Below are 15,293 nucleotides of genomic sequence, written 5' to 3'. Positions count from 1 at the left end.
GTTTCTAGCGTGAAAATGTTGCGCATTTCTTATCAAATTAATTTAACAATGGAAGATCAAGTTGCGTGTGGTGTGGCTTTGCTCTATTTATCCAATATGTGTCCATATATCTGAAATATCCTGAAGCAGCAGTACTGTTTTGTACTGCCACATCGCGTGAGATTCCCGCTTTTTTAAGATAAATTTATATAACATTAATGAGCATCAGTAACTCGCCAGTAACTTATTTAATGTATGTTCCTGTAGGAAAAAATTGTAAATAATTGGAAACCCGGCGACCGCGATAATCAAACCCTTGGGAACAACTGTGGTTGGAACCGAAGTTCACAGGTCTGTGTTCTCTGAACTGCTATCAAGCGATGGACGTCTTCATTCTGATTGCTTGCAGCCGAACCGCGTCATAGCTCATTACCATAAAGTTGACTTCATTTCAACTCTCCTCGCCGCCTATCGCCGCCGGCTCTCATTGAAAATGAATGACTTCCGGCTACTTTGATGCTCTCGCCGCTTTTGGTGTGAACGTACGGTTATACACAAGCAATGATGCCACTTTCCTTTGCTGATAAGAAGTGAAGCACTAAAAATGTCTGTGTGCGCTCACTCTAAGAAAATATTTCATTTGAAAAGATCTTACAAGTAGAGTTATTTCCCCATGTCAATACTTTCACAATTTCAAAAGACAATCTATTGATTATTTAAAAAATATTTTGATCCCGATTTAATTAGTGCCATGTGCTCAGTATTTATGCTAGCTAGTGGGCTTTTTGGCTAAAAAGAAGTAGATTTGTCAGTTTTGTTTCTGTTACCCTTCGCTATGTTGTCCCGCGAGAGAACCCTAAAACGAAGATAGGGAATAAAGTTTAGGCAGGATATTGAAGCTGCAGTCACACTGCACTTTCCTCCCCTTAGACTTCCATTCATACGCACGCGAATGCATCAGACTGGAAACACAAGCACCTGCGACAGGTGTGACAGTTGAAATCACATCACTTGACTGCGTGAGACCAATCGAGGAACATGACCTCTTTGGACAGAAATTTAAACTAAGGAGCAATCGGTCGCTTCTTTAAATGTCATACATCTTCTTTAATCCCACCCCTTTTCGCAGCGCCGCACGACAGAATTTTGCAAGCTCAAACTCTAGTGTGACCACAGCTTTATAATCGTTTTGGAATGACCTGATAGGCTAGCTAATGATTAGCAATAAGGATCAGCTGTAGTGGATCATATCACGTGCTCCTCTCGAAATTAGTAAAAAGTAAAAATACATACATTTAGTATACTGAAAATATGTAATGTTGATATTTTAAAACAGAATATGCTTTCAATAAGATACTGGAAAGAATTGTTGTTTATAAAGAGTTTTTTGAAATGCTAAATTAACCTGTGAGTATACAATCACCCATGTGCATGTGTGCATGAAATCTAATCAAAGTATTGAGTAAACAAAATATATAGCAAACACAAATACTGACATTCATACCTATTTTTATTGGTAATTGTCATCTAGTACCAATATTAAGACTGAAAACAAACAGAGTAGTCATATTTACAAAAGTTCACTTTGTACAGTCACTGTCAACATGACAGCATGGCTGAATATAGTTCATATTTCATATTAGTTTAAAAATTCTGTTTCAGTGCACCCTGAATATAGAAGAGCAGCCGAGATTTCCTTCATTGAGAAACCACAGTTTTTGGCTGGGCTGTATTTGATGACCGTGGTTTGTGAAACAGCTCCCCGTAGGGGCCAGGTGAACAACTGTAACCAAGAAACATATGCTTTATCCCCACAAAGTGCATTCTTGCAGGGGACAACAGCAAAGGAAGAAGACACAGTGGTGTTCTAAGGATGTCTATGTGTGCAACAAACAAGCATGATTTATGCAAGATCTAACATATGTCATGTACAATACCGTCAGCATGTTCCTAATCTCTAAAGACGTCCAATCGGAACACTTCAAAATGACAGAAATATTACATTAACCCAGTGTGTGGAATTGTTAAACAAATGTGCAACCAGTAGTTTTGCATTTGAAACCGTGTCTAGAGGTGCAAATTGTTAAATATCAGTCGTTCCACTTGGCCCTAAGTTCCAATCAGCCCCATCTCTGATGTTGATAAGCTCTCAGTCTCAGCAACTTTTAACTCTTCTGACATTACTTCATGTCCGCCTTGTGCATCATTAGTTTGGTTTTCCTCAGTTCCTTCCACTAAAGCATGTCCTACATCTGCTGCCTCTATTCCACTCTCTCTCAAACTGCTGGTGCTAACTTCAATTATAACAATGCCTTCTCCGCCCTCTAACTGAAAGATTCCCTCCATTTGCCCAGAGTTTGCCCCAACAGCACCTTTAAAACTGCCTCTTGCTCCAGAACTGTTCCCCTCACCTTCTATCAGAGCGATCATTTGAACGCTGTCTCCAGCACCTGTGCTTCCATCAATTTTTGTCTCGTCGCCAAGCTCAAACACCACATCCTGCCCTTCTAGGGGTACCAAGGCTTGCCCAGGATGACAAGAAAGGCTGAGATCCTCACCAGGGCCTCCTATGAAGCCCGAGCTTGGCTGAATGTCATCCTCATTTTGAGGCTCAGTTTGAAAATGAAGCACAAATGACTTTTCTACGTCAACATTTCCCTCAGCATTTGCAGCTCCATGTCCCTCACTCTGTTCGGTCCACTCTTGCAGTAAGTTAAGAGAGACCATTCCAGTCTTATCTTTACCTGCTTCTCCCTCACATTCACCCTCTGTCTGAAACCGTAGGACATATGACTTCTCTCCTCCCTCACCATTCTCTCCCTCTTCTTGGTGCTCACCCTCTATCTGCAAGACATAAGATCGCTCCGCATCATTCTCTCCTCCCATCTCCACCTTCACCTCCATCCCATCCCCCTGTTCTCCATTTTCCATTTCTTTCTTCAAGCACAGAACAAAATGCTCCCTTGATATCTCTTTAACAGCTTTCTTCACTGCAACACTCTCAGGATCACTGCTCAACATGGGGGAACTGTTTGTTAATGTAGAGTTTGGTGTCACTGACAAAATGCTAACTGCAGGAACAGAAGGGCTTTCAGGTACTTGGCAAGTGCTGACAGGCAAAACAGCTGGTGGATTATTAGCATTAAGCTTTGGGAACATTGTCTTTACTGAAGCAGCTGAAGTGACACTGGATATCGTGGTCGATGTGGAACCTGCAGACGACAACATTAATGGTTGCTTGACTGGCATGGTGTGAAGGGCAGAGGGGGATTTTTGGGTAGCAGCTTTGGGCTTTCGTCCACGCCTAGTTGCTCCTTTTCTGCTCCGAGCAAGACTGCCTAAAATGGGACGAGCAATCGTCGATGTGTTTTGAGGCTGGGGAGTAATGAGTGGAGCATTATTATTGGTCAAAATAAATCTCTGCTGTGTCTGGACTGGTTGAAATGGCTGGATTTGAGTTTGGGGTGCTGCCAGAACTTGGGGCATTGCTGGAATAGTCTGAACCAAGGGGAGGGTCTGTGGTTCTGATGGGGTGGGAAGAGTGTTTGTACTGGATGCTGTGGGGACCAGGATCAGACTAGGCTGATTTCCATTGTTGGACTGGCATTGAAGAAGCAGGAAATTCTGTGGAGGTGGTGGGGGTGGAGGAGGTGGGGCTGGTTGTGTTGGTGTGGGATTGGACAGTGGGATCAGCTGCAAACCCGAAGTTGTCTGTATCATGAAATAATTCTGTGATGTGTTTGGAGGTATGTCCAGATTTGGGGGTGAAAGAATCAAAGTGGAATTACTATCAGTGGGAAACAATGAGGTAAGTCCTCCAGGTACATTCAAGTTTACATTTAGCGTTGCTGTCTCTGAAGCCCCACTACCTTTAACAACCTTTCCTGCTTCCTTTGTACATGCTACGTCACCCGCAGAAGTTCTCAAATGAGTTCTCAAATGCCTCTGCAGGTAGGAGAGCATGACAAACTCTTTTCCACAGTGTTGGCACTTGAAGTCCTTGTGTGAGGAATGTGTGCGTAGGTGCAGCTGCAGATTGGATGAGTGGGTGAAGCTTTTGTGGCACTGGGAGCACTGAAAGGGCCTTTCTCCAGAATGTGTTCGCTCGTGCTGTTTGAGGTTGGAAGTCTGAGAGAAAGCCTTACCGCACACCGAGCAAGCATGTGGACGTAGACCAGAGTGGAGCTGACTGTGGCGACGGAGACAGCTGGTGTTCTTGAAAGACTTGCCACATTCCTGACATACATATGGCCGCTCACCGGTGTGCTGGCGAAGATGGTATTGGTAGTGTGAGCTCCACTTAAAGGTCAGTGGACAGTAGGGGCACTGAAAAGCCCGCACACCTGTGTGCACCTACATGGGTTGAGAATCATTTTTAGAGGTTAACAGCTGATTAAGAAAAGAAGAACATAACTAAAGAAACAGTCTACTTAAAATGCAAAATTCTACTATTAATTATTAATGAAAAACAGCACCATAAAATGATAAATGTATTTTTTAATGTTGAAATTATTGTGTGTACAAATTTTATCTAAAATTGTGCTCTATATAGCTTGGAGTGAGGTACAGATGACAATTTACAGCTAGCTCATATTGCTATTCTTAATTTATATATCTTAATTGTATTACACTGTAAGAATACAGACGACTTTTATAATACTTTTACTTACTTGACAGCTCCAGACCATAACTTATATAATTAATATTTGTAATATATGCTATTACATAATTATAACTGCACAGGACAAAAAAATAGAAAGCAAAATCAAATATCTATATTTGTGTTCCATGCAAGACAGTAAAATCACTTTCAGTTTAAAAATCAACCATCAGTTTGATAAGTAGCTGGATTTACCCTTTGGTGTATGGAGAGCAGTGAGGACCGTTTGAAGCTCTTGCCACACTCTGTGCACCGATACGGTCTCTCCCCAGTGTGGTCTCTCATATGGTACCTAAGTCCTGATGAGCCTTTGAATGATTTCCCACATTCAGAGCAGCGATATGGCCTCTCTGTAGTGAATGAACACAGCAATAGAGTTGTGAGATAAATTTGACAACCAGACAGTGTTTAAGCACATCATGTCAAGTTTTTATTATATGTATCTAGATATCAGAAAGCTTGATAATACATTTAGCATCCAAGTATATTAAATTAAATAAAATATAACTTGAAAGTAAACCAATTAATAGATTAATGTCCGCTACAGCTCTTTTACCGTTATTTGCGGCAGATGTCTTGCTACCTCCACCTCTCCTGCTGCCCTTTCCTGAAGCTTTGGCAGATGGTTTCACGGCTCGTCTCTCTCCCTCTTCAGTGACAGCAATCAGACTGACATGGATCTCTCTCTCTCCATCTTCTCCCTCTCTCTTTAAGGAGGGCAGGGGCAATGAGAGAGAGGGGCAGACGATCTCTGCCTCCGCTTCTGCCTCAGCAAGCAGCCTCTGCTCAGGAGTGTGGGAGTGCTGGTGGTTAAGCAGAGAGGAGAGCAGAGGGAAGGATCGGTCACATGCCGAGCAGTTGAACTGAGTACGCGAATCGGATGGAGTGCGAGGATGGGCCTTGAAAAGAAAGAGATCATGAGAAATGAAGAGTGTTTTTTTAAAAAACCTGTGGAGCAACTCATCGGTCTCACCTGTGCCACATGTCTGGTCAGTCCACTGCTGGTCTTGAAAGTCTTCCCGCAGTAGGTACAGTCTGTTGTAGCTTGTGCAGCTGGCAAGCTGTTATCAGATGTCAACTGATTCACAGATGCAGTGAAGGTCTGCAGAAGATCATACTGTGCTTGACCGGATTCATTTCTAACTGCATCCAGACCTAATAACTCTGCACCTTGCCCACTGTCTGCAACTGTAGTAGTTTCAACAACCTCTTCAAAGTCTGCCAACAATGGTGTAGCCCCCACCAGTGACACCCCAGCTCCGTCAGCCTCTGTACAACTTTCGGTAGCAACCACTCCACCACCTGCTGGGCCGAGGCTATCTAAGTGTAGTGTCTGATGCTCTTCAAGGTGAATCTGTGTTGAAAATGTCTCATTACAACTGCCACAGCTAAAAAGCAAGACATTAGCACATGTGTCACCCTTGCTCATGTGGATATGATCTGTGTCTGTGACAGAAGAGGAAGTAGATGTGAGGGTTAGTTGTGGCAGAAGGTTCTGATTGGCTGGTCCTGAGGTAGCAGGTGAGGGTGTACTGTGAGACAGGAACACCTGTCCGACTGCTCCTTCCTGTCCACCCACAAGACCAACCATTTCGGAAATGCTCATACCAACAGTGTTCAAATCCTCCGTCAGCACCACCTCCACCTCACGAGTTGCTGAGCCGACCCCTCCAGCCTTCCCAGCACTCTTCCCCTTCCCGTCCATGTGAGAGATGCGATGCAGCGCCAAGTTGGAAGAATGAGTGAAGCTGCGCCCACAATCTCCGCAGATATATGGACGCTCTCCTGTGTGTATGCGCATGTGCTGTCGCAGATTAGTGGACTGGCTAAAAGCTTTATTGCAGACGTCACAGACGTAAGGCTTGAAGCCCAGGTGTACATTCTTATGGCGGCGGAGGCTGCTTGAGTTCTTGAAGGCCTTGGAGCAGCTGTCACATGGATACGGACATTCACCAGTGTGCTGGCGGAGGTGATACTGGTAGTGTGAGCTCCACTTGAACGTCAGAGGGCAGTAGGAGCACTGGAAAGTGCGTAGACCCGTATGCACACTGCGATGAATCTGATGGATATATAAACCATAGTGATAAGCGATAAGTAAACAATTTTCAAATACCTTTGATGAAAACTCACTTCAGGGCTTTTTGCACTTCAAATAACAAACTCTTTGCCATTCTAAACACTGTAAATGAAAACCTAGATTGCTTTGCTTCAGGTTAGATAATTGTTTGCCTGGGGTTAACAATTCCACAATGCTGAGGTTTTACATTGTACATTCCTAAGCTTGTTAACATAAAAGCTTTTTTTAAACACGTTCTCATATTAACATTTGCTATCAGATATGGACTTATAGGGTGTACTTTCACGGTTGTCCCCCTTCCCTGACGACCTGCACTCACACTGCATCTTCACCTACCGAACAAGCATGCTTATGTCATCAATGATGCAACTGTTCAGTTCAACAGGAAGAGAAGTGCTCTCACTCAGCACAGTGGACATTGCTTTAGTTATATCGTTTTGGACGTTTGGGATGCAGTGACACACGGTCAAATATTTTGATCCACAACTTTTGATGCTCATAAATTATCATAAAGTCATCGTCCTGCGCATATTAGGAGGTTTGCTAAAGGCATCTGCTGTCATGCATTGCAGGGTTTGTGTCTTTAATAAACTATGACTATTTGCATCCATTGAAAAGTAATAATGATAAATAAATCCATATAAAACAGTCCCTTAAAATTGACATCGCGTCTTCAGTTTCGGGCTCAGGTGCACTTTGCATTCACACTACAAGCGTAACGAGCTAACGCCCAACCGAACCGCTCTCTGGCACACATCTTCCAACTGGGCCAGGGCCGGCCAACTGAACCACACCTGGGCCCGATTTGAAGCACTCACTTATCAAAAGAATCGGAAAACGCGTCTAGGCATGGTTCTAATTGCGTAGTGTGAGTGCACCCTAAGACTACAAGGGTCAAAATAAAGCCTCTTCTCCGCTACAGTCACTTTTCCAGACTATTTAAAATTGCACCCTAGTTTCATTGAAAACACTAAACAAAAAGCAAACTGTGTTTCAGTAACTCGCCAAAGCACTTGAATTTGAGACAGGGGATTAGCTGTCTGTTGCTAAACATCTAGCCATAAAATTTTAATACAGCACTGTTTTACACTGCACATGTTTGGCACAGCATTGTGAATTTAACAATGCAAAAGTCATATTAATCTTGCTCCGGAGTTGCACAAGCCTGGGAATAGGCAGTATTCTGCTTTCTAATATAAAATGCTTTTTTACCCAGAACCAAAAGAGATTTGGTAGGATGAAACCCTAGGATTAGTCCCAGTGTGCAAAGCCCATTTTATAACACAATATATTCATAAATTCTAACTGTGCGTTCACACTGAAGGCAGCGAGACTGTCAAAGTAGCCAGAAGTCATTCATTTTCAGAAGTCATTCATTAATTGGGAGCCAGTGGAAATAAGCAGCGAGGAGTCTTTGCCAGTGTGGGCGTTGAGGAGAGTTGAAATCAAGTCAACTTTATTGTAATGAGCTATGACACGATTCAGCAGCAACCAATCGGAATGTTGAAGTCCACCGCTTGGGAGGAGTCTAGAGAACACAGTCTTGTGAACTTTGGTTTGACCACAGTTGTTCTCAAGGATTTGATTATTGAGGTTGCCGGATTTCTAATTATTTATGATGTTTTCTTACACAGGGACAAGCATTAAAAAAGTCACTGGCCAGTTACAGATGTGCATTAATGCTGCTTTAGAATATTTCAGGCATATGGAGCAAAGACACACACAACAACTTAAAAGGCAGGCAATATTTTCACACTGGAAAGCATCTTTTCATGCAGGAATGTAACTGATTTGATGCGACGGCTCCTTTAAATACGAGATCAATGTAGCGAAATTTAACGCTCTTGCCAGCGGAGCTGTGAAGGCAGACAGCATTGTCGCTCTCGCAACTTCAGTGTGAACGCACATTAAGAATAAATCAGGGGTGCATACAATCTTTAGCCATCAGAAAATGTCTACTGTACCAAACAGGAAATGCAAATAAACTGATTCCCTCGTTTTATTTTGAGGTTGTGCTTTTATGAATTGTATATGAATTGTAGGAATTACAGAAATTAATGGTGAGCCTTTTTGCAAAAAACAGGCTCACCTGTAGAAGAGAGGAGCGTTTGAATGCTTTACCACAGTCATCGCATTTGTAGGGCTTCTCTCCAGAATGAGACCTTAAATAACATACAAACAATATTATGTAGGAATAGCATACATAACAAAACACACGTCACCACCAACACATTATATAATTTTGATTAATTAACCAGACATATCAACCAACATGCTGAATCGGTTGACCTCTCACCTCTGGTGGTACAGTAGGGCAGAGGAGCCCTTGAAGGCCTTAGGGCAAATGTTACAACGATATGGCCTTTCGTTGTTATGGCTCCTCTGATGATGTGCCAGTCTGGATGACCACTTAAAACTCTTCCCGCAGTCCAGACACTGGAATGGATGCTCCGGGTTTTGAGCCACCGTTGTAACAGGGGGCGTTGATGATGTCACCAAGTCACCTGTTAGCACGACTGTTTCAGACTCTTTGCCCTCTTCTTCTCCTTTCCCTCCGTCCTCCTCTCCATCCTCTACAGAAGGAAGTAGGGAAGGAAAAGGAGAAAGGGCGGAAGGTGTTTGAGAAGTTAAGAGTTCGGTTTGGACCACCAGAGTAGCAACAGTGTTGGCCATCACAGCTGGTGACAAAAAGTTGGGCTGTAGTGAAGGTTCTCAATCGTCTTGCGGTTTTGTTCCAATAGTAGCAGCCATGGCTTGTGTTTGGTAGAGTTTTTGCTCACATTTCAGCCAGAAAACCTTTTCTGAGGCAGAATGTCTTCTCTCGTCTTTTCTTTTGTTGATAGAGCTGTAATAACAGAAATATAGAAATAGGTGTATGATTTATGTGTATGCACTTATGATACACTTATGATGTTTATTAAAAGCATTTTGCCCTGGTCAACTAAACAGATATCATTATCTAATACAAAGATGCCTAAACTAGGGCCTGCAGACCAAAGTTGCCCCATGATAACCTTTGATTTGGCTCACCATCCCATCTGAGAAGAGAGGGAGAATGATAGGGATGGTTTCAAGACATTCAATTCAAATTTAATCCCTTATTTCTTTTACTGGTAAAAAGCTGACTGGAATTAAAGGTTTCAATTAAAAGGTGTTATTTATTCAGATTTTGTTTAAATGTACCGTTACCTGACAATGCAGAGACGTTGGTGAGCAAATCAAAGTCAAAGACAGATTCTGCTTGACTAGTAGATTCATTAAACTCCACTGTGTTATAAATATGATCGTTTATGTTTTTTATTACTACAAGGTATCATTTACTGCATAAGACAATACCATTTAATGTCACATTTTTTATTTTTATTTTGAAATAATATGAAATAAATTAGGAAATTAGCCATGGCAACTTTAATGCAAAATAGTTTGATACATTTACCTTCAGCACACGGCTCTTGATATTTGTTTTTAGCCCTTCATACAAAAAAAAAAAAAGTTTGGACACCAATGATCTAATACATTACATTTCCTCTAACATTTGACATCCATAGAATCCATAATACAAACATTATGTAGGGAAATGGATTCCAACATACTTCAAAATATCTTCTTTTGTGATCAACATTACAAAAACAAAATCAAAGTGGTTTGGAACAAGTCAATTGTAAGTAATGTCAGTATTTCGAGAACTTTACAAGCTAATACCTGACACTATAATGAAAATAAAGTAATAATGCAAACTTTGGCTAGCATGAGCTTATAAGAAAAATGGTGTCTTCAGAGATTCTAATTTGATACTCTTGACAACTGAAGCTTTCCACCAGCTTAGGACTGGAGTTATCCAGAGGTATGGAACATGATATGCTTCTAGCCTGTTTTTTTTTCCTTTCACTTTCATCAATTGGTGAAGTCCTTGCCACTGGCTTGCTTGGTTTGGGACTTGTGGAGCTGCGCATAGGTGGATTTGCTCTTTAGTGTTTGAATTAGCAGCAGTAAAATTTTAACAGCACCGAACTGAACTTGAAAACCCTGAAAACTGGACTGATACAGTTTCAGTTTACTAGAACTTCTATGTTAAGCTGCTTTAACAAATCTACATTGTAAAAGTGCTATAGAAATAAAGAATAATTGAATTGTGTGCTTTATCCTTCTACACCAGTATTGAAAATACTGAGCATTGTTGGATTATGCTATAATCTTGTAAGTGGAAAAAATATTCAGAAATGAAACACAATAAAATTGGAATATTACATTGGTAATAAAAAAAACAACATTAATGGTTTTGAAAAACAAAAAACTACTGAAAATATATATATATCTGATAATGTCAAACAATCTAATCTAAATGTGTAACAGTGATCCAGCAAACTGCTTTGAACAGAAATCTGAGACATTGGAATATGTCAGATTTATTTATAATTTCTAAGCAAAATAATAATAATGAGGCAACTCGGTGGCTCAGTTGCTAGCACTGTCGCCTTACAGCATGACAGTTGCTGGTTTGAGTCCCGGGTGGGTCAGTTGGCACTTCTGTGTGGAGTCTGCATGTTTTTCCCATGTTCGCGTGGGTTTCCTCCGGGTGATTGTTTCACCCATAGTCCAAAAACATAAGCTATAGGTGAATGGGGTATATGAACACAGAGTTTTCATTTTAATCAGCCAGCAGCAGGGTTTTCAGTTAATTGTCATCCCATATAAAATCGCCGTGTTTAAAATATGATTTCATTAAAAAACAGCGATCTTCACTGCTTGGCTGAGATACGATATAAAGTTGGTATCAGACCAAACAAAAAGCACTGCATTCAATTAATTTTACCCCAGTATTTTCAATGGAGTTTCTGTGTTAGCCTGCTGCTAATGATGGCACCTGCTTTTAAATATTTTTTTGGTCTCTTTTCAGGCTTTAAAAACCAAATAATGCTTAAGACTATTAAACTGTTTGTATTGTAATTGCGTTACAACATCGATGCTGTAAAAGGAACCATATGAAACTGAAAACAGTCACATAAACATAGTCGCTGAAAAACACTAGCTGTGCATTAAAGGGTCACGAAACACCAAAACACATTTTTTGAGCTGTTGACAGTCGTATGTGTCCCACACTGCTAAAAACACTATTAGGACACCTATATTTCACTAAAAAGTGTAAATTGGTTGTTTTTGCGTTATTTCAAGCAAATTCGTACTTCCTGTTTGAAACGAATTTTTGAAGCTGCGTCACGGTCATGACATAATAGCATTGTATTCCAGCGTGCAGACTGGGCGTCTGTGCCAGAGTGAGTCTTATTACGTCTTACAGTGTGATACATTAATGTATGAGTAAGGCTTGGTTCAAACCAATCAGCGCGCTCTACTGTGCAACTTCATTAATATTCATTTGTGTCACCATGCTTACACCACAAAGACGCCACGTTGTGTTGGCAAAACAAGCGTGAAGTGTTGCTTTTATAGTTTGCTTTTCGTTTTCATTTTCTCTCTGTGAGAGCTTATCTGGATCACGTGTGGATTACAGTGTACGCGACACTCGACAACAATAACTTGCGTGTCTAAGGGGGATTATTGTTTACCTGAGAGCTGTTCTCATCTGCAAACGCTGAAATCTGGATTCGCTTGTAGTATTCTCTCCATATAGACGCGGCTCTAGTTGCTGGTGATTGTCCTGTCTCTACAGATTTGGTAAGTGAGCGACCAGTGCTCTTTGTTTATTCAGTTTGTTCGTATCGAATTAAGTTAACTATTGCACTGAGTGCAGAAATGTTAGCACCGCATTTTGTGACCGGAATAACACACGCGGCTTTCTGACACTACCTGCCGTACGCATCTAGGTTTCCGGGAAATGCGGAGGTTTTTTTTTCTCTCATTCGCCGTGCGGTATCAAACATTGCATGAAAAATACACGCTTAGAGCAGATCCTCGAATCAAATATCTCGTTTGTCGCGAGAGGCATGAATGAATTCCCTGAATGAAAGAGCCAGACTGCAGTTAAAGTCCAACATTTAATAATTTGGCAAATAATTCGACTACAGATGTCCATGTAAACACAGTCACATTGTCCGCTGTGGGTGTGTGTTTTGACTCTGAAACTCGCGCGTGCACAAATAGACACTCCCACACCATCCCACTTTAGTTCCTCCGACACTCCCCCCTAAACAGAGCTGGACACGCCCACTTTTCTGACTTTTTCCAAAGTAGAGGTGTGAAAACACCCTGCTGAAACGAGGGGGTTTCATGGCCCTTTAAGCCCATTGAATAAACTAAATTAGCCATAGTATAAATAGGCAGAGTGTGCATGCAAGTGCAAGTGTGTATGGGCGTTTCCCAGTGCTGGGTTGCAACTGAACCAACCCCACCCCTAACCCTACCCCCAGTGACATCACTCGTAGAAGAAGTGCAAAAAAGGTGGAGCTCAAGCTTAAGCTCCCCCTCGCTGGAGCTCAGCTCTCCTCAAATGGCTCTGCAGCGAGCACCACTTGACTGAAAGGGCATCCGCTGCGTAAAACATTTGCTGGATAAAGCCTGGTTTATACTTCTGCGTCAAGTGACCGGCGCAACTCACGGCGCAGGCAACGTGCGTGGCTGTGCATTTATACTTCTGCGCGCTGTCTCCGTTGGTCTGCATTAACACTTCCGAAACGCTAGTGGGCAGTGAGGTGTAAATGTTCCTCTGTGTCGAGTTTCTTCGCTTCTGTTTTGCTATTCTGATCACTTCCTGGATGTACAAGTGACTCAAACTCGCTCATTTTGAGGCAGGAACCGGCGGACGTGCAACAACTTTAACCATGAGGTAAACACAAAACAAAACTTTCCATCCGGAGCTCCTTCACGGGACTCCACACTTGTAAACAATCGCTCACGCCATTCGCGCGGCTTTCGGTCCCGCCCAGACTCGTCAGCGCTACCAAGCCGACCAATCACAGAGCTTGCGCTACGCGTTGTTGCGACGTGTAGTTACAATTTTTGAGAGGTGCACGTCAGTGACGGCGATGGCCACGGCGAAGGGCTATGCGTCAGCGCCGTAGCCTACGCCGGTGTTTGACGCAGAAGTATAAATCAGCCTTAAAGCCTGATTTATACTTCTGCGTCAGGTGACCGGCGTAACCCACGGCGCAGGCAACGCGCGCAGCTGTGCATTTATACTTCTGCGCGCTGTCTCTGCCGGTCTGCATTAACACTTCCGAAACGCTAGTTGGCAGTGAGGTGTAAATGTTCCTCTGTGTCAAGTTTCTTCGCTACTTTTTTGCATTTCCTGAACACTTCCGGGATGTACAAGTGGCTCAAACTCGCTCATTTTGAGGCAGGAACCGGCGGACGTGCAACAACTTTAACTATGAGGTAAACACAAAACAAAACTTTCCATCCGGAGCTCCTTCACGGGACTCAACACTTGTAAACAATCGCTCGCGCGGCGTCGCGCCATTCGCGCGCCTCTCGGTCCCGCCCAGACTCGTCAGCGCTACCAAGCCGACCAATCACAGAGCTTATGCTACGCGTCGTTGACGTGTAGTTACATTTTTTGAGAGGTGCACGTCAGTGACGGCGATGGCCACGGCGAAGGGCTATGCGTCAGCGCCGTAGCATACGCCGGTGTTTGACGCAGAAGTATAAATCAGGCTTAAGTCGGTGGTTCATTCCACTGTGGCAACCCCAGATTAATAAAGGGACTAAGCCAAAAGAAAATGAATTAATGAATAATAAATCAAACGCTTAAGCCACAATTTACAGAAGCCTCTAAAATATAATTTAGTGTCGCAATAGTTTAATATACACACCCACATACACTAATGTGTATATTTAGATCATTTGATGACATAATACAATTATTTTAAGTATCACAACAACATAAAATATTTATGTTTTTAAATATTTAACTTAACCTGTATGATATTAATACATTTGTGATGCAATTATTAATTATTTCTAATCATTTTTTTATATCCGAGTAGTAAACACTGACCCACCTTCCCCTTTAAATATCCTCCTCCTCCTCCTCTGCTTCACTCTCCCTCCCTCACCCTCTCTCTCCGTGTTCCTGCGTTCTTGCTTAGCGAAATGAGAAAAAAAAACATAAACACATAACGAAGAAAAAAGGCTCCAAGTGGCCAAAGCCTACTCACCACTCAGTTTCTCCACAGATCAACGGTGGATGGTTTTATCGACTGTTTGCTGAATTAATAGTGCCATCTCGAGCCGGCCTACTCGAAACCATCTCATCCTCTTCTCCGTTCCTCACGCGTCGCGATATTTGTCGCAATACGTGCATTATTCTGTGCATTTATTATTCCCTTGGTCCAATGCTGAGCAATAGCTGTGTTTAATGTAATTATATAAGGCCGAAATCCGCAGTGATAGTCCACACAACCTTAACAATATTCTAGAGCACAAACTAACCAGCAGTCGCCAGCTTGTGACCGCCTCTCAGTAAAGTCGTGGACTATTGGTTTGTTCTCGTCCCCTGCTGGCTCGTCTCATTGGTCAAAAAAACACTGTGACGAACTTTATATTAAAATATGCCTAGATTGTTCGTTGTTTGTTTTAAAACCACAGGTAAAAATGAGTTAGGTTATTATTTAAATATCGCGT

The 15,293-nt window shown here is 42.2% G+C and overlaps 1 protein-coding gene and 1 long non-coding RNA gene across 5 annotated transcripts; one reads left to right on the top strand and one right to left on the bottom strand.

Moving 5' to 3' along the window:
• Positions 1 to 1,471: 1,471 nt before the first annotated feature.
• On the bottom strand, positions 1,472 to 15,133 carry znf628 (zinc finger protein 628). Of its 4 annotated transcripts, none has more exons than XM_087286746.1 (8): positions 14,828 to 15,133; positions 14,672 to 14,753; positions 9,013 to 9,561; positions 8,806 to 8,878; positions 5,613 to 6,698; positions 5,196 to 5,538; positions 4,835 to 4,989; positions 1,472 to 4,332 (listed from the first exon to the last, which is right to left on the bottom strand). In XM_087286746.1, the coding sequence occupies exons 3-8, from the start codon at positions 9,387 to 9,389 to the stop codon at positions 2,089 to 2,091; spliced, it is 4,278 nt and encodes a 1,425-aa protein (XP_087142872.1). In that variant the 5' UTR covers positions 9,390 to 9,561; positions 14,672 to 14,753; positions 14,828 to 15,133; the 3' UTR covers positions 1,472 to 2,088. The 4 variants fall into 4 exon arrangements, with proteins under 4 accessions (XP_087142872.1, XP_087142873.1, XP_087142874.1 ...); XM_087286747.1 differs by having other exon boundaries at positions 14,672 to 14,749; XM_087286748.1 differs by lacking the exon at positions 14,672 to 14,753 and having other exon boundaries at positions 5,613 to 7,012; positions 7,287 to 8,878.
• LOC147840188 (uncharacterized) lies at positions 9,381 to 15,154 on the top strand. The gene is made up of 3 exons (XR_015511166.1): positions 9,381 to 11,759; positions 12,955 to 13,227; positions 14,331 to 15,154. It is a non-coding gene; the product is annotated as an uncharacterized LOC147840188 (long non-coding RNA).
• The last annotated feature ends 139 nt before the right edge of the window (positions 15,155 to 15,293 follow it).

This window comes from Danio rerio, chromosome 16, assembly GCF_052040795.2.
Source record: "Danio rerio strain M-AB ecotype USA chromosome 16, GRCz13ab, whole genome shotgun sequence".
NCBI lineage: Eukaryota > Metazoa > Chordata > Actinopteri > Cypriniformes > Danionidae > Danio > Danio rerio.
Note: the sequence above shows the minus strand (reverse complement) of the source record. Positions and strands in the feature narration are given on the sequence as shown.